The sequence below is a fragment of the Salvia splendens genome, chromosome 6 (genome assembly GCF_004379255.2).
Source record: "Salvia splendens isolate huo1 chromosome 6, SspV2, whole genome shotgun sequence".
Classification (NCBI taxonomy): Eukaryota; Viridiplantae; Streptophyta; class Magnoliopsida; order Lamiales; family Lamiaceae; genus Salvia; species Salvia splendens.
The window spans coordinates 1,625,507-1,645,223 of record NC_056037.1 but is presented as its reverse complement, the minus strand read 5'-3'; the positions used below and the strand labels follow the sequence as shown (position 1 = coordinate 1,645,223).

At 36.1% G+C, this 19,717-nt stretch overlaps 2 protein-coding genes and 2 pseudogenes across 3 annotated transcripts; 2 read left to right on the top strand and 2 right to left on the bottom strand.

Annotated features, from left to right (window-relative positions):
- Window positions 1-498: 498 nt before the first annotated feature.
- LOC121807056 lies at window positions 499-2,452 on the top strand (annotated as a pseudogene).
- A 2,060-nt stretch (window positions 2,453-4,512) lies between these two features.
- Window positions 4,513-5,957, bottom strand: LOC121807298. Its single transcript, XM_042207513.1, has 3 exons — window positions 5,723-5,957; window positions 5,379-5,443; window positions 4,513-5,219 (listed from the first exon to the last, which is right to left on the bottom strand). The coding sequence occupies exons 1-3, from the start codon at window positions 5,867-5,869 to the stop codon at window positions 4,757-4,759; spliced, it is 675 nt and encodes a 224-aa protein (XP_042063447.1). The 5' UTR covers window positions 5,870-5,957; the 3' UTR covers window positions 4,513-4,756.
- Window positions 5,958-10,213: 4,256 nt separating this feature from the next.
- LOC121809811 lies at window positions 10,214-13,687 on the top strand. 2 transcript variants are annotated; one of them, XM_042210619.1, is made up of 8 exons: window positions 10,214-10,540; window positions 10,767-10,857; window positions 10,942-11,034; window positions 11,461-12,087; window positions 12,164-12,530; window positions 12,611-12,692; window positions 13,146-13,368; window positions 13,455-13,687. In XM_042210619.1, the coding sequence occupies exons 1-7, from the start codon at window positions 10,364-10,366 to the stop codon at window positions 13,356-13,358; spliced, it is 1,650 nt and encodes a 549-aa protein (XP_042066553.1). In that variant the 5' UTR covers window positions 10,214-10,363; the 3' UTR covers window positions 13,359-13,368; window positions 13,455-13,687. The 2 variants fall into 2 exon arrangements, with proteins under 2 accessions (XP_042066553.1, XP_042066552.1); XM_042210618.1 differs by having other exon boundaries at window positions 11,413-12,087.
- Window positions 13,688-13,946: 259 nt separating this feature from the next.
- LOC121807130 lies at window positions 13,947-17,226 on the bottom strand (annotated as a pseudogene).
- Between the last annotated feature and the right edge of the window lie 2,491 nt (window positions 17,227-19,717).

Genomic DNA, 19,717 nt, shown 5'->3' with positions numbered 1-19,717 from the left:
ATATTTGAAAAAATAAAATCATTCTATAAGTTTTTCATTTGATTAGTGACAACCAACTATAAATTTATAATTTTTCCAAGAAAATGAAATAAAACTACCTTTTGGTAATAGAGAAGTTGAGCGTATTTGTTTTTGAACATATAAACTACTAGTACTAGACATGCTCACGTGCATACCTCTCAAAAATGAAATATAATCAAATAATGATATAGCTTTGGTATTTTATAGATATGAAAAATGACAATATGCTTTTGAAATGCATGTGACTTTCCTGACGTTTTGCTCAATTCGGATGCATTTTGAATTTAACTTCTAACTTCATATTTATCTTTTTACGTAGTAATTGAAAAACATACGACTTAACTCTGACGATCAATCACCATCAATATGCATGAAGTTTCTTTTAGATATCTTTAAAAAAATCAGTAATAATTTCTCATTTATTTTTATAATAGAGGTGAAGTGTTTTATCTACTTAGTTCTATTTGTTATGTAAATTCCATATGAAATGATGCTCAAAAGTTCGATATATTAGTCTCGAACCGCACAAGCACACATCGCATGCGCTAACAATCATCGTCATCGTCATCGTCATCTTCATTTTCATCTTCTTTTTAACTAAACGAACCAATGGAAGTTGCCAAAGAGCACCACCACATAGTGATGCTTCCGTTCATGGCGCAAGGCCATCTCATCCCCTTCTTAGCCCTAGCCAATCAAATCGCCTTCACAATCACCATCGCCACCACCCCGCTCAACGTCCGCCACCTCCGAGCCGCCTCAACGCAGCCGTCTCCCCATATCCATTTCGCCGCGCTCCCCTTCAACTCCGCTGACCATAGCCTCCCACCGGAAACAGAGAACACCGACTCCCTACCTCACCACCTCATCATCGACCTCTGCCACGCCTCCACCTCCCTCGAACCCCCCTTCCGCTCTACATAATCTCCGACGTCTTCATGGGGTGGGCCAACGACGTCGCCGAATCCTCCGCCACCGTCAACGTCACTTACCACCGGCGGCGCGTACGGCACCGCCGCATACATGTCCATGTGGCAGCACCTCCCCCACCGCCGCGCTACCTTCGCCCTCCCCGGATTCCCCCAATCCCTCTCCTTCCGCGTTTCTCAGCTCCACCGCAACCTGAGAGACGCCGACGGCGGCGATCGGTGGTCCAGATTCCTCCAGCCGCAATCGCGAAATCTCTCAGCTCGATCGGGTGGTTATGCGCCACCGCGGCGGAGATCGAACCGCTAGGATTTGAGATTCTCTCCAATTACATGAAACGCCCAATCTGGTGCCTCGGCCCCCTCCTTCCTCAGGCTATGCTGAACCGTAATCGGAATCCGTCAGCCGCGATTGAGAAACACGCCGTCAGAGATCACGGAATCTCACCGGAAAAATGCCTCAATTGGCTGGATTCGCAACAGGAGAATTCCGTCGTGTACATAAGCTTCGGATCGCAGAGCACAATCAGCCAATCGCAGATGATGTCGCTGGCGTTAGGGTTACAGGACACCGGAAAGCCGTTCATCTGGTCGATCAGGCAGCCGTCGGGATTCGATTCACGATCGGATTTCAAATCCGAGTGGCTCCCCGACGGATTCGAGCGGCGATCGGATGGATTGCTGATCCGATCGTGGGCGCCGCAGCGGGAGATACTCTGCCACCGATCGACAGGCGTGTTCGTGAGCCACTGCAGGTGGAATTCGGTGGCGGAGAGCTTGAGCCAGGGGGTTCCGATCGTCGGGTGGCCGCTGGCGGCGGATCAGTGTACAATGCAAGGATGCTAGCGGAGGAGATGGGGGTGTGCGTGGAGGTGGCGAGGGGAGTGGAGAGCAGCGTGAGTAGAGAGGATGTGAGGACAGCGATTGAGGCGTTGATGGGAGCGGCAGAGATGAGGAGGAAATCGGCGGCGATTGGTGAGTTGATCAGAGCGGCGTTGACGGAGGAGAGTGGGCGGAAAGGTTCTTCGCTTCAAGCGGCGGATGATTTTGTTACGGCGCTTCTCTCTAAGAGATAGTAACGCTTAATCCATAATAATAATAATAATAATAATAATAATAATTATCATTATTATCATTTCCAAATGCTGTTTTAAATCATTCATGTATCTTCCCCTTCTCCCTCGCCACAACCTCCTCTACTGCCCGCCGTGACGCCGCTGTCTCCCGCTCATGTTTCCATCCTCTTATTTGAAAGTGATCCACACTTACCATGAGGCGGAGCGTATAAGTGTGCTCGTCAAATTTATAGTATGGACTTTGAATGCGAGTGTAATGCTTAATGGATTGTGAGGTTCACCTACCCAAAATGAAATAAAAGTAAACATGACTTTAGATCGTGGGAATCCTTAAATAGTGAAAATAAAACATTATTTCATGGAACGAGGGAAGTGTATAAGTGATGAATAGGAGCATTTCTCAATATGTTCATGATGAGCCTACCTAAATTGTTGAACCTTGCTATTTTTTATAGCAAATAGAATATTTTGGTTACTATAGGCATGCAAGCTCAAATTTGGTGCTTGTCTCAATTTTCACTGGTACGTCACTTCTCCATGAAAAAGTAACTGAAAGTACGCCAAACAATCCTATGCTTGAATATCTTTTGAAAACAAATATGCTAAAAAGTTTAATGTACTCCACTTAATAATGCAATCAACTTTCTAGGGTTTCATACATACATGAATATGCAATACTAATAAACAGCACACTCTTAAACCTCAAAGTTAAGACACTCAGTTTAAGAAGAGAGAGATCGAGGGAGAGAGCTTCATCATTGATGCAATAAGCTAGTAAAATTAGGCAATTATCTGAACCAGCTCATCTGCCTGCTGACCTAATTCTAAACGTGTCAAAATCTCAACCCTTACTTAAGTAGTTAAGTACATGTATGGAAACCACATTTATGTCCAACTACCAGTTATAATTGAGTTCTTAAATGTACGGAAACCATTAGAGATATCTGTCAATCAATTGAAGAAGAACGACAAACATCAAGGAATAGTCATAAGATATAAGCTTAAGACTCTATAACAAATATTGCTCGAACAAGCAAATTACCGAGCACATGGCGTGCAGACACAAATTGTTAATAGCTAATGAGCATAAGCAACCGCAGACCACAAGAATGAGCGACGAATACCATTCCCTCTCTCGTGTTTTATGTGAATATTAGTACTACGCAAATTAGAGAGATCGATATTGACGATGAAACTGGAGACCCTTTGGGTATTTCTTACAAGTATACAACTGTTGGGCCAACCAGAGGAATTAATTGAATTGAAACACGTGCTTGAATTGACAAGATGCAATACTTTTACAACGGGTAAATTGCAAAAAAATATACTACTCATTAAAATGAATAAATTCTCGTATGTCTACAACTTTAGAAATGAGATTAAAAAAATCTGTATATTTGGATTTGTTTGGTTGCACATTTGTAAAAAATACTCCTTCCGTCCTATAGAAGTAACCTTAAAAAAAAATTCATCCGTCCCATAAAAATAGTTCATATTCATTTATAGAAACTTTTTCTCCTTCTTTTTAACTTTATTGTTTATGCACCCCACCATACACTACACTATTTAGAGTACTTTTCTCATTCTCTCATTTTATTAATTATACATTAAAACTTGTGTCACCTTCAATTAATTTATTTTTGTGTGATGAAAAGAGTATCATCGTTATGCACAATTCTTGGCTGCCGTATGGCCCATATCAAATGCAAAGTGACCTCAAAACCGAATGAACTTTCATTAAAAGAAAATGAATTTTATTTACAACAATTGATGCAAAAAGTGAATCTTTTATTTATAAAAGGGAAAATTACTGTTCCATTTTTTTTGGGAACATACATTATGGAGAAGGAAATTAAAGTATAAAGGTGTCCTCTGTCTCACAAAGAATATTGATTAAAAGGAATTGGATTTTAATACAACTTAATTATTTCTTGATATTCAATGATTAGTACCCCTCTGTCTCACAAAGAATATGCACTCTTTCTTTTTTAATTTGTCCCACAAGAATATGCACATTCTAATTTTAAAAACTCTTTTTTCTCTATTATGGTAAGACTCATTATTCTCTAACAATACTTTAATTTCTTTTTTTTTAATCTTTCTTACTTTATTATCAATTGTGCATTATAACTCATATCCAATCTAAAGTACATATTTTTGTGGGATATGAAGTTAAACTTAGACACTTTTTGAACAAGAGACTACTTATTTATTAGCTCAACGTACGCAATTTTTTATGTACAAGTACCATTGCCAAGTAGTATAATCACAAATCGATGCATAACCTTTGCAAAATTTTCATGTCAAATTATGAGATTCATCCCATTTTCAACATTAATTGCTCCCATATATTTACATTCATCATTTGTAAGACCAAATGAATAAAACTAAATTAAGGAGTAATTGGGAATAGCAGATCGACGGTTCAGCAACTTTTTTTGAAAAACAACACGTAACAAAAAATTCAAAAGCGAAAAAGAGGTCACGGATTCTGCGCAAGACGCAAAAAATTAAAATAAATGTTTTACTACAAAACATGAAAAGACCAATCTACCCTCGTGATTTCTCCAGAGCAAAATACATAAAAATATGCGTGGCTACGGCCAAGGATCTTAACCTCACCCAAAGTAGAACACCAAAACCGTCAAACCATATTTTGCACCCTACAAATTTCACTTAATTCAGAAAATAAAATAAAACGTGACATTTCTACATAAGTTAATTCATCACACTTCAAAAGAGCGATTTCAGCGACCTAGCTTTGATCGGCTTTCTCATCCTCTTCTTCTTCCCATCAACCCTATCATCATCTTCATCTTCCTCGCTATCGTCGTCTTCGTAAACGAAACCCTCGTGCTTGCTATCGGTTTCGCCTCTCACCTTGCCCCACCGCGGCCCGAAGCCGGTGTAGTAGTAGAATTCGCAGGGATTGGACGACGCTGCCGCCGGAGCCTTCTTCGGCCGAGTCCGGCGAGGAGCCTCCGTCACCACCGCAGCCTCCGACGGCTTGACGGATTTCTTAGCGGCGGTGCTGCTGTAGCTCTTAACTAACGATAAGTGGTGCTCGCATTTCGAATTTCCCTCCTCCGCCTCCCTCCGGCACTGCCAGCTCTTCCCGTCGGTCTTGCAGCAGTAAATAACGGCTGTGCCGCTCTCTAGCGGCGCCGCCACCGCCGCGTCCAGATATTCCGATCGCCTATCATATAAACCTATCTTATGCTAACGTATAATATGTGGCTTTTATGCGACATTTTGAGGGATAATATGCCGATTTATAAAAGGGAAAATTTTCGCATAAATAGTGAAATTATCAACTGGAATAATGCAGAAAAGTAATCGAATTCGATCGGTTTACCTCTCAGAAACGGAAACGCGATGGTCGGAGCTTCCATTTCCAGCACGAGCGTCGCTGCCGTCCACCTGCGGGAAAATAATCCGATTCCGAGAAATCGAAGCAGCGGTGGGGGAAATGAATCAGAAAAAGAGTAAAACCTAGAAGAAATTCGAATTCTAATGCGAAATAACGGCGACGAATCGGAGAATTAACGCCGTGTGCAGAACCCTAGGTGCAGGCGGGGAGAAAACCCTAGAAGAGAGAGGCGAAATAGGGGGGGAAATGCGCAGGAGAAGGAGAGGAATAGGAGGCGTGCGGCGGCAGATCTGAGGTTACGAGATGGATGAGAGGTGAATTTGACTGACCTGAAACGGCGGCGGAGGAGACGACGGTGGGGAGAAGGTCATGGCGTCCCACGGTGACTGATTGAGCTGGCAGACGTGAGTTTGGAGCTTCAGAGACGACGGGGCGTAGAGCAATGGAGAAATCTTCGCGTGCTTGCGTATTCTCATGGCGGTGGAGGTGGCGGTGGCGGGGAGGCCGTTGAAATGAGCTCGATGAGAAGCGTAGATCCAAAAATTGATTTTTGTTTTTCTTATTACTGCAATACTCTCGTCATTCTATATATATAGGCGTATGCGTATTTTTTTTGTGATGAAATTAAATATACTGTTATTTGGAGTTGCTGATTATTTTAGTAGGTGGAGAAGTCATAGTCCCACGCCATGCCCAGTTGGATTATTTTTGTATTTCTCTGTGTTTACTAGTTTCGAAATTAATCAAGATGTTACTTTGATTTTTTAATAAATAATAGAGGTTTCCAAATTAATTACTGCCATAGTATACTTTGTTTTTATAGGTTCTGACCACCGATAGAGATTCAAGGCATCAATATTCAACTACTCTCTTCCTTCCGACTTTCTCAGTCTCATTTGAGTTAGACATAATTAAAAAAAAAACAATTAAAGAAAAAATATAGTGGAATGTTAGTTTTATTTTTATATATTAATTTCATAATAAAAGTGAGTGAAAAAATGTTAGTAAAATATGAGGTCTACTTACCATTAATAGAATATTTCAACCAAAACTCCTACAATGGAACACCTAAAAATGATAAATCGGGATTCCTAAAGTGGGACAGATGGAATACTATATAATACTTCTACTCTCGCCGTCCATCATAAAATGTTACTCCCTTCGTCCCGCACTACTTGCACTTATTTCCTTTCTGGGCGTCCCAAGTTATTTGCACTCTTTCCATTTTTAGTAACAATTTATACCTACAGCCGTAATTGTTGACTTTGTCTATCACTCATTCCTTAATCTCCGTGCTCAAAAAGAAATGTGCGAGTAGTGCGGGACGGAGGGAGTATAAGTTAATTTATCTTAGGTTCTAAGTAAGTGGAAAAAGTAAGTGAAATACGAGTCATTCTTTTATATATTATTTTTATAATAATAAAATGTGAAATAAAATTAATAGAATGTAAAATTCATTACGAAAATGTACAATAATTAATTTGTATAAATATCGACGGATAAAACGAAAAAAAACTAATAACAAATAATATTAGACGGAGGGGAGACTACTTTTATTTATATGCAACACGCGTCACATATTACACCTACCTTTAGTCACACAGAGAAATTGAGAATGAACAAATGCGGAAATTGACCGTAAATGCCACGTAAAAAGGAAATAAGAAGCGATGAAGATAAAAGTATGGCCACCAACAAATAAATTCTAGTACTATTACTATATACTCCATCCGCATATTTTTATTTTCATCCGTCCCTAAAAATTTATTATCTTTCAATTTTACCATTTTTAGTAATAGACCACATATTACACTAACTCATTCTCACTCACATTTTATTATAAAATCAATATATAAAAGTATGACTCATATCCTATTAACTTTTTCAATCCACTTTCTATTACATTTTTTAAAACTCGTGCCGGATCAAATGGTGATAAATTATGAGGGACGGAGGGAGTACTTGGAGGAGGATAACATGTAGTAATAAAATCAAGAATATAGAAGCTTTTGCATAATAATTCGATAAATTTGAAAACTTTATGAAACAAATAAATTGAAAAGTTATGCTTGCTACTTGCTAGGGAAGGATATAAAATCCCTATTTCCATTCTACACGTGTCTGCTGCATATGTTTATAATATCAAATACTACTCGTTTAAGATATAATAATATAAAATTGATATATACATAAATATAAATATGATTATGATATTACTAACAAAGTACGTGTCAACCTTATTAGAAGTAAAAATTTACTAAAATTAAAAAATGCATAACTAGTTAGTTGCGCATGACTCGAAATTAAAAAAAACATGACAATTAGTTGTGAACGGTGGAAGAAGCATTGTTTTCTAACATATAGATCTTGGGCCTGGCAAGAAGTAGGCCTGCTATAATGTCTAGAGAGGGCCCAAAACATTTTTTGTGATCCATTCTCAATTTTATGATTTAGATTGTTTATCAAATTCAATTTATTATTTTTTGGTTTGATTTTGAGATGATTACCTAAGGCTTACGAAATTGGGGTTCACTGGTAGAATTAGTATGGTTATATTTTTCGTAGTTTTATGCCAAAATACAAGAATGAATGAATGAATGATAGTATTTTCATTCATATAAAACTATATTGAAAATTTTGGTCATATATATAATTGATAATACTATTAATTCTTCAAATATCATGGGCCAAAAGCCATAAATAAATAAAAAAACCTAATAATTAAAATAAAAAGCTGGGGCATGATATTATTTTGAAAAATATAAAATGTATATATATATGCGAATACACATGTTATTTGGTAGTGAATGTCGAAATGATTAATTAAATGTTTAGACATTGTTTTGAGCTGGTTTGATAGAGATAAGAGAGGGGCAGCTGCCTGCTGTGTAATGAATAGGGCTCCCCTCCTCTTTATTCCTCCCCCACTTCCCATTCAATGCTTTACAATATAAGCACAACATTCATTTCTATAACACAAAAGGAAAATATATAAATAATCTATTTTTTCTTATCATGTTTATTAAGAAATGAGTAATTAACCTCTTTTAATCGGAAAATTTTGGAAGTGTGACAGTAAAATAGAATAAGCTACTGCATTGCCATATTAAAGCATGACAGTGCATGCATGTTGGACTTGATTGGTGCTTATTCTTTAGGCAGCAAAAACCGTGACAATTATTGGACACGTGGTTTCACCACTTAAATTCTTTGCCTATACATATTTAATTACTCCATATCTATATATAATAACTTTTGAGTTACATATTTCTATACAATTTATATAGTCTATACGTATTTATTTCTATACATTTAATATTGGCAGTCCTATAAAGAACTATTGACTATTAATCGACTTACCTCTGTTATATGATCTGACAACTAATTATAATATCAATATATTGGGCAAAATTTATTTTAAAGGACCTACAAATAATTCTCTCTTCATAACAAAAATTTACTCCATTAAAATTGTTGGTCACACAAGATTTTATTTAGTAGTATCCCTAGTACTACTACTCATTGAAGAGAAAAAATAAGGAGTACTATATTAATAAGGAAGAAAATTTATTAGAATATAATAAAAAATATAATCAAATGTATTACTCCTACTTATCAATAATGTTTTTTCAAAAAAATAAAAAATGCGACATTTTTAGGATACTTAAAATAAGAAAAAGGAAATTATCAGTATGAAATGCTGATGAGATCTTTCAACAACTCATTTTTGAAAAAATGGACACCTTTATACTTCAAAAAATTAGCTCAACTGAATTGGTTGACTTTTATTAATTAAAACACAATGTTGTTTCACAATTGTTGTTAACTTTATCGTGTATTACTAATACCTTTGAAAATGAACTTATTTTGAAGACATAGCATAATGAACTTATTTTGAAAACTTAAGTGGCATCCCCACTTAGTCAAAATATATTGCTTCATACTAATACATCAAGTATTTTTTTTTCTCCATTTAAAACATTCCACTACTTTTATATTTAATTAATACATCCAACCACATTTTTCCATCCTAGAAACACAAATCATTAGCTTTTAAAATCTAGTTACATCCAAAAAACATACCATCACATATACGACAGAAGGATTATATATTTTTCGATCTATTTGAAATTTTGAATTAACTACATCACATATACGATAGAAGGATTACATATTTTTTGATCTGTTTGAAATGATTAATTAACCAGAAAGGAAGTATGTGTAATAAAAAGTGGATACCAATCACCCTACCTTGAATGTTTAAAGTTAAATATAGCACAAAAACCAACACACTTAAGTATTTCTACCTACTAATAGTTTTCAATTATTCCATATAAAAAAATAGGGTCGTCAAACATGTCATATTCGGTGTCGTTTCTATATGCATAGATGTAGGGAGTATACTATATCTCGATGTCATATCAGTTACAATTTCACCATAAATAAATATAGTACTTATATAAATTTTACTATGATTTTTCATATATAGTTACTATGAATTGGTAAATATTCTTGGTTTTTTTTGATGATTTGCCAAGGAATGTGAAAGTTAATAAACGAATTAACCGCAATCAATGGGTGCCGAAATTTACCCTCCAAAATTGAGTCAAATTTGCTATGACAAAGAAAGTGAGAAACCCCATTTTCACCAAACAACATAGAAAGCAGAGAAACCACTCATCAAATTTTCATTTAGCAAGAACACCATGATTAAGACACACTCCCTTGATCCCCTCAAACTGCCATTATAAATCACCGTTTTCTACGAAAATCAATGGCCACAACACCACAAAGTCTTCCCCCACCCCCACCCCCACCCACCCCCCTGCCCCCTCACATGGTTAATGCACCATTTTTGTGAATCTTGCTAATGAATAACAACAGAAATCATATTCACATTTTTCATGTAGTCTATTACTGTCTTTTCTTCTCCTTTCTTTTCCACCATTCTTCTTCCTTCCCCACTAAGAATGCCGGAGCTGGGTTTTCAAGATTTGCGGGCGGGCTTAAGGGCCCGTGATTTAAGCCCGGATTCAGTCATCTTCACTGGCGACACCAATTTCAGCCTCTTCTCCTCCGCCTCTGCCAGCGTCGAGCGCTGCTCTTTCACCTCAGATGTTCCTGACCAAGAATCTATTTCTTCTCAAGTAATGCTGCTTCATTTTTCAGAATGCATGTTGCTTAATTGCTGATTTAGCTTTGTGGGTCGGTGTAAAAATGTGTGATTGTGATAAAGATTGGATTTTTAATTATGGAAATCGAAGATTGTTTTGATTTTGTATCGTTTGAAATGTGGGTGGTGGTTTTATGTTGGAAAAAGTTGTTGTCTTGGTTGGAGGAGAGGGAAAGTTGAAATCTTTGATTTTGAAACAGATGGCATTGAGTGGTCCAGATCCAGATCCGAACAAATCGATAGCGGTTCATAGGAATAGTGTTAGCCTCAGCAGAAAGGAGAAACCAAAAGGTACATTTATACTTTTTGTGTTGAGTGGAATTTTGTGTTTTGAATAGAAATTGAAAATGCTGACTGTTTTGATTCAATTGTTAGTTCAAAAAGTGGATGGTAGTGAGGCTGAGACCACTGAGGATGAAAATGTAGCCCTAGATTCTGCAAGAAATTCCTTCTCTCAGGCTCTAAAAGGTAAATAATCACTTGCTTTCTTATGTTTAGCAGCTGCTTGAAAAATGTTAGGGCTTGGATTAGTTGTGTTTGTTTATTGGATTGTTGTTTTTTGTTATTAGAATGTTGGAAATGAAGGTTGAAATTTGAAGTTCTGATGAATCTTTGTGCTTAGTTGTGTTTGTATGTTGAATTGGTTTTTCTGTTGATTAGAATGTCAAGATTGAAGGTTGAGATCTGAAGTTATGTTGAATCTTAGGGCTTAGTAGTGTTTGTTTATTGAATTGGTTTTTCTATTGATTAGAATCTCGAAAACGAAGTGTGAGATTTGAAGTTCAAGTTCTGTTGAATCTTAGGGCTTAGTTGTGTTTGTTTATTGAATTGGTTTTGGTTGATTAGAATGTCAAGACCGAAGGTTGAGATCCGAGGTTCTGTTGAAAAAAGCAGACCGTAGAAGGCCAGCTTCTCTCGATCTCAACAATGCCGTGACTTCCACCTCACCGAGACTCGCAGTGATGAAGAAACCGTCTGCTGCTGCGCGGAAGACTGGGACGTTTCCTAGCCCTGGAACGCCCAACTATCGACACACAAGCGTTGGTGTACAGAAAGGGTGGAGCTCCGAGCGCGTTCCACCCCACACTAGTGCAAACAGGAGGAATGTGAGCACTGCATTGCTGCCTTACCATAATGGGAGGACTCTGCCTTCGAAGTGGGAGGATGCGGAGAGGTGGATTGTTAGCCCCGTGTCGGGTGATGGTTCTATGAGAGCCTCGCAGCAGCAGGCGCAGAGACGGCCTAAGTCGAAGAGTGGCCCCCTCGGTCACCCCGGGGTTGCTTATTATCAAATGTTCTCGCCTGTTACTCCCATGTTTGAAGCCAGCCGCGCTGAGAAACTCACGGCGAATTCTCCTTTTTCTGCTGGAGTAATGGCGGTGGATGGCTTGTCTATTCGCTACGGAGGCGGTGAGGGCACAGGGAACTTTCTCAATGGCACCGAGCCGTGCATGGCTCGGTCGATTAGTATTCATGGATGTTCGGAGATGATCAGCCAGTCGGCATTGCCAGGATCCCAGGGTATGGCGTTGTCTCTGTTGTTTTTCTCCATTTCGTCTCGTGTATTTCTTCTATTGACATTTCTGTGTTGGTACAGATGCTAAATACGATGCCACTGAGGACTCTGCCAACAACATATCGCGTGCTGTTTCGAGGAGGGATATGGCGACTCAAATGAGTCCTGAGAGCAGCAACCACTCCTCACCGAGAAGAGACTCTTCGTTCTCTCTAGCTACTCCGTCTATTCTACCCGTTGTAGAAGCACAGAGTATACGACCCTCCAGACCGGAGATGAGGGACGTGCTAGTTGACGAACGTGTCACTATGACAAGGTGGTCCAGAAAGAGTAGGGGTAAGAATCCAGGACGAAGCAGTCGAAATGGTGACGACTGGAAAAGAAAGGCTGCAAACGATCATTCAGATAGCTGGGGGGTTTCGTCCGAGACGTCCAAGAGCATTTCAAAGTAATTTTATTCAACCAATTCCTTTGTAGATTGATCATGATTATGCCAAGCAATTCAACTAAATTGCTACCATGTTTCAGGATTCAGAGGGAGGAAGCTAAAATCACAGCCTGGGAGAATCTGCAGAAAGCAAAAGCCGAAGCTGCAATAAGAAAACTCGAGGTACGTACTTTAACTTTCCAGTTTCTCGTGCCCGATTGCTGTTATTGCTCGTTTCCATTCGTCCCGTATGAATGAGGAACTATTCTAATTATTTATACTATAATGCTTTGTTTATAATAATGTTTTTTTATACTCCGTTCGCCCCAAGATTTAATTGATTCGTATTCCTTTTTGGGACGATCCAAGTTAAATGAGTAATTTCTTATTTTGGAAAAACCTAACCGTTTTAATCTCTCTTACTTTATTCTGTTTCCACTTAACTCATTAAACACCATTTTCTTAAATCCCGTACAAAAAATAAATGCCTCGATTAACTTGGGAAGGAGGGAGTATATCACATTATGGTTATAATGGTGGTGGTGTGTGTGTTCGAAGTTCACGTTCTACGATATGCATGATAGATTATTACAGATTGCAAATATATGAGTGAGCTGATCGGTTTGTATTGATTAGATGAAATTGGAAAAGAAGAGGTCATCGTCCATGGACAAAATTATGACCAAGCTGAAATCCGCGCAAAAGAAGGCCCAGGAGATGAGAGGTTCGGTGATGGCCAGCCAGACGACGACCAGCCAAATGGCAAGACCCTCAGAGAGAGCATTATCCTTCCGAAGGTCTCGACCAATTAGTTCGTTGAGTGGATGCTTCACCTGTCATGCTTTCTAGTGATGCACAGGTACTTTTTAGTTTGGCCCGGATTATATTGATATCGGAACAGCAAGTAGGATTGTGCTCGAAGTGTTTATTTCGATCTTGTTGCAGACGAAACAATGCTCGGATCCAGCTTTCGAAACGCTTGGGAATATATTTGGAGGTTGCAGAAGTTAAATCTTGTAAGGTTGTATGATTGTAAGTAATATTATTCTGAATTTGAAATGTTTCATTGTCAAAAGGTGATCCATTCATATTAATTTGTGGATTGATTGATTAGTTCATCTATATGCATAAAAAAAACTTTGGTTATCAATGAATGGGGTGGTTATAATTACTTGAAACTTTGTTTTGTTTTGTTTTATGTGGAGTCATTATTGTTTGAAGAAAATTTTCACCTATTATTTGTTGTTTTGTAGAGGTTGAAACTCAATTATTGCATGCTGTGTGACAGTTATTGTTGAAGTATAAATTACTTTGATTTTGCAACCAACAGGATTTTGGTACTTAAATCTTGATTGGTTGCCATATCAATATTTCGTGAAAGTTTAAGACTTTACAGGCAAATACAAACAAGGAATAAATGTATCATACCAAGTAATATTGATTGGTAAATAACACTAGCACACAATTTTATTCATTTATTTCCATGCATGGATTATTACATTCTGTTTCAGGTTTATAGTTATAATTTCAATCAGCCTTGTTTCAGACTTTCAGTATAGGTGAGGCTAATTTTTTTGTAATCTAATGGCATTATCATAATCTGGTGGAAAATGATTAGTTAAGCCTGGTGCAATCAAGGCTGTTACCCTAAACAATTTCATAAACCATCCTTCTCTGTACTCCTCCCCGTTTGTCCAAGGTAATATGAGACCTCGAATAAGCTCGTAAAACGCGCTCAAAACCTTAGGTAGAACGTAGAGCAATGAGAAGTAGTCCTCGTCGGGCTCCTCCTCGAGAACCTGCTCGTTATAACACACATAAACTTATGTTATATCACAAGATTGGAATACCAAAATGCAATTGATTGGCATAGACCATTCAAGTGGCCAACTCGACCAAACGAAAAAGACTTCGTTGGACTTATTGGTTGACATGGGCTCCAATTGAGCCTTTTTTAGCACATGATCGGTCCAGGCCGGTTAGAAACCCAAATCATGCCAAGTTCGGTCTAGGATCGGCCCAAACAAGGGCCACTGTATATTTCAATTATTTCTACCTTAGTTTTAACCTAATACTATTAGGTATGCGTATACTAATTATTTCATGTATATTTTTCAAACTCCCACTTTAAGTCCCTTAAAAAAATTACAACAAGATAAATATAATATGCATATTTTTTAATAAATATTAGTATTATAGTATTCATATAATATGATATAATGCTAATATATATTAAACACAATAGGAAAAATAATTTATATATCGATTGAATATTTTTTTTTATAGTTTATAGTGCTTAATAAAATATTCAAAAACACATAAAAATGTCAAAAAATGAAGAATTTTCTGTGCAGCCCATCCCGACCCCACCTAATTAATAGCAAATGAGTTTGAGTTGGGCCCAGATTTATATAAAAAGGCCAGTCCAACCAACCTGAACCACTTCAACAATGGGCTTAGGCCCAGTTGTTTGAACTAACCCTAGCCCAATCCTTTAAACTCTAGTAGTAATAAACATGATCATGCTTACCTACCTGGCCCTTGTAGCAGCTATTGAAGTAGAAGCAAGGCCCAAAATGCTTGAACATGAATGCCTTGTCATCATAAGGCAACCTAGGCACCACATCATTGCTATACACATACCTAAAATACTTTATACCATACATCTTCATTTTTTGCTTCATGTACTCCCCAAATTGCTCATTCCCCACCCTTGGCTGCTACACTCCTTCCAACCTCCTCAGCAAAAATTCCTCGTCGTGCATGGCCATAACGCCGGTCGCCAAAATTGCTAGCGCCCCTCCGAGGCTGTGGCCGGTCAATATGAACCTCGCGTCATTGTTTTCGTGGATTAGGGTTTTGAGCTTCTCACGGAGGGCGTAGTAGGCGAATGATTTTGGGGGCGGTGGGGCCTGTTTGGGCCAGCCCGCGGTTTCTGGAGGCCGAGGGCCTTCATGAAGCCGCTGTGGATTTTGCCGGATCCTGGGAACTCGTACCAGGAGACGTCGATGTCGGTGCGCCATGCATCGGTGTCGAATGGCTCTGTGCCTCGGAATGCTATCACGATTCGGTTTTTGTCTTGGAACATGAGAGCATATGTTGATCTCACTTCTTGAAAATCTTCAAAATTCATCCATGAAAAAATTTGAAGATTTTTTTTGTTAAGTCCAAACACCTATAAAATAAATTCTATAATAAAAGTGAAATTCTCTTAATGAATTGCCCACTACGTACATGCATGATGCATCATTATACTCCAAGTGATTTATGTAGCATTTTATCATAGACATAAATTGTTACTACTTCTTACTTTGATCAACTAAAAGACTATATTGAGTAATTAATTGGAAGATTATGTACCATAATTTATTCAAAGTGTGATCATCAGAAAAATTATACAGTAAAATTTAATCAAATTTTTGTCTAAATCACAACTTTAAAAATCAACAAACAAAGTCATAGAATTACACCCCTAGATAAGTTATGTACCCTACTAGACATGGCCTAATATTCCAATTTCATAAAATGCTAGGTAATAAAATCTTAAATGTCACCTTCTCACCATTCCAAAAGTTGAAGAACCCAATAAATTCCATCTGCATCAAATCAAATACACAATTTAGTGTGTTTCATTTTATATAGAAGAAAATTAAAGAGATTAACTACGTAGAAAACAACCTGCCAATGGTGCGTGACAATGTTTTGAGCAAATGATTCATTTTCATACGACAATTTGGAAGCCATTATTGCGATGATTGACAAAGCTTTGTTTCCATAATAATGTCTCTTCAAATCCCATCTCTTGTCAATATTACCAACCATTGATGTGAACTTTTCTGATGTTTTATCGGGTTTCACCAACCTCCCTGTGAAATCGACAAAATTTGATCAAATTATGGTTAATTGCGTAAAAATTAAAAAACGTAACTCGCCTCAATTTAGATAAGACGTTTCTTTTCGTTGCATAGTTTAAAAAAATACTTCGTATTTAGTTATTTTAGTGAATAAGAATAAGGAGATTAAAAGGATTGATTTTTGTCCAAAGAAAAAATAACTGTATTTTAACTTGAAACGTCCCGTAAAGGAATATGAATTGATTAACTTAGTGATACTCAAGAAGATTTGTTTCTAAATCTTATGTAGTAGTAGTATTTATTTATTTTTTATGATTTACAAAATAAAATTCTAAATTATATACTAAAAATAAAAACAAGTGAAATTGTGATTATTTGGTATTTATAGGAAAAATTTGATAAAAGTATAATTTTAATTAATAGTAAAAAAAATAAGTTTGTGGTGCAAATAAAGGCCCCCAATTCTCCGTTTTTAAATTTAACCAAACTTCGTAATTCAACTGAACCTGTGAAAATGTTGAAGAAGAAGTGGCGGCAGCCACCGTTGAACGCCGGATAGTTGAGGAATAGCTCGACTGTGGCACCGATCGCCGCGACAGGCTTCTTCAGGTGAAGAAACGCTTTCTGAAGCAGCAGAGAGATGAAAACTATCCATCTGTATCGAAATCCGGCGACTCCATCTTCTTCAATCTGAGTGTTGCAGAAATCTGTATTCTCTAAATCATTTGAATGCAGAATTTTAAAGCAGTGAAACCAGGAAGCAGCTTCTGCTCTCAGACAAAGATAGTTTTTGGAGAAGTAGTTGATTTCATTATCATCATCACCCATTGTTGTAGTTTTAGATTGGAAGGAAATATTGTGGAATAAGGCTTGGACTTTTTGTATTTTATATTGGTAGTTACCTGAAAATGTAGTTTTGTGAGTAATTAATTAAATAAATTTAATGTGGATATATTCCCTTTGTTCGTTAATACACATCTTACTTTTTGGCGGCTCGGGTGTTAAGAATGTAGATGGAAAAGTTAATGGTATATGGATTCCACCTGTTTTATACGAGGATTAAATGTCTCACTTTGACTTAATCGATGTGAGTTTTCATAAATGTAAACAAAAGTAGGTGGAAAAACATCATAAAATTTGAGTTATATGAAATACTAATTTTATGATACTATTAGTGGAATGAATTAGCGGAATGACATATTGAATGATGGACATAATAAATAGCATTACGGGACATTTTATAGCAGATAGAGCATATTGGTAATAAGACATTGACGATTAGAAGGAGTAGTTTAAGGGGCTTAAACCCCTACTAAATTTATATTTAATTATTTTTTATATAAAATTTTTAATTTATCTAAATTTTTATTTAAATTGTTTTTCATAACCACCTACAAATAAGCTAAGTCACCTAAAATGTACTTTCAAGTAAAATTTAGAAAACAAATCATTCCAACGACTTTTCATGTGTTCTCTCGGAATAGTGAACTAACAAAAATGGTAACATAAGACATATATTGGCTAACATAAGGATAAATAACTACGAAAAAAAATAAATTTTAAAAATAAATCATGTGAAAATTACTTAAATATATGACTTTTTGGTTTACAAGGGATTTTAGTAATTTCACGTTAAAAATATAAGTATTTAAAAAAAATAAAACTAATATTAGTTAAATTTGAGAATTGAGATGTTTTTTCATAGCAAGCTTTAACAATAAATATTCACTCATTATTTATGATTAATTCAATAAGCCATAACAAAAATTGTGATTTTAGAAATTTATTAAAGTTATGCAATTTGAGATTAATATTGTTTGATGTCAAAAGAAACTTAGTTGTGTAAGTTGCAAAATATTTTTGGGCTTCCTAATGTGTCATATTTGGCTCCCCCACTATTTTAGGTATAATATTAATAATTTTTGTGTATTGAAAGTTAATGACTTTTTGGGATTAACTAAATAATTTATGATTTAATTTAATAATTTCCCAAATAAATACATTTACTACATTTTCCTAGCATGAAGATGTTACGTGAAAGAAGATCTTACCAAGAATGATTGATACATCCAATCTACTAGTAGTAATTATTTTTGTCACATATTCCAAAAAAAAACGAAACGAATATGGTTAGGCAAAATGAGAATTATGTGACTGGGAAAGGGATGTGTATTCACTTTGTTTAATTTATTTTTTTCTGATTTAATTTAATTAAGTGGTAGTTCAAAAGGTACAGTATGATTAGGTAAACTATATAAGAAATTTAATGTATGCATATATAGTACTATAATATTTGTTTGGTAATTAAAATTTACACATTAGTTCAAATTAAATAGTATTAATTAGCTACGAACTTTATGCATGTGGTTTCTATTTATATTTTTTTAACATTTGCCATAAGCTTGTATCTTATAATATGTTTAGAAATTGCAATTTTTAAAATTAATATTGAAAATTCAAACAAGAAAAAAAGCTTAGCTACCAAAATTATTTGACTTTCGATTTAGTTATCATATCCAGAGCTAGCTAGCAAAAGAATACTCTCCTGGATTATTTGAAGGATGAAGACTTTCTATAAAGTTATTTGCTACAATTTACTCAATTTAAACTTGAATATTCCTATAATTTTTGTCACGTTTATAACATGTTACTATGAATTTATGGATAGATCCTTAGAAAGCATTCTTATTTTGCTATATAAGTGATTCAGATACTTCTAATTTCAAAACTACAAAAGTGTTTACTCTCATTAATAGTATGAGCTGAATAGAACTTACTTTCTAATGAATGCTCTATTATTTCCTTTAGAATTGATTTATAAAATAAAATACTCAAAATTTGGGTTTATAACTAATTTTCATTCACTCATATAGTATTAAATTCGAAACCATAAATCACAATCAATATAACTTTGTTCGGCTAACACATAGTACTATATTAAAATTCAATCTATTCTAACTTTCTTTCTGGAAAACTATTAAATCGTTTAGTAAACCCACATTAAACAGTTTTCTTAATTAAATTGGCATAAATACGTACAATTTGTAATTATAATCCAAACTACGCACTTTGAGCGGGAAGAATTGTCGGGCACGAAATCTCATCTCTATAGTCGTTAGGGACCGCTTTTAAGTTTGGGTAAACGGTGCTCAATACATATATGGTCTATTTTTTATGTTTGAATATGCAGAAAGGCTCTCATACATTTCTCTATAACCGTATTATACTACTTTGAAGTGAAGAGCTTTAACGTTATGCTCTTTTATGCTTATGTTTATCATCGTTAGAAACCATTTTTATGTTTGAAGTTTAACGTTATGCTCTTAATTTTTATTAAAAAATAAAAAATATGAC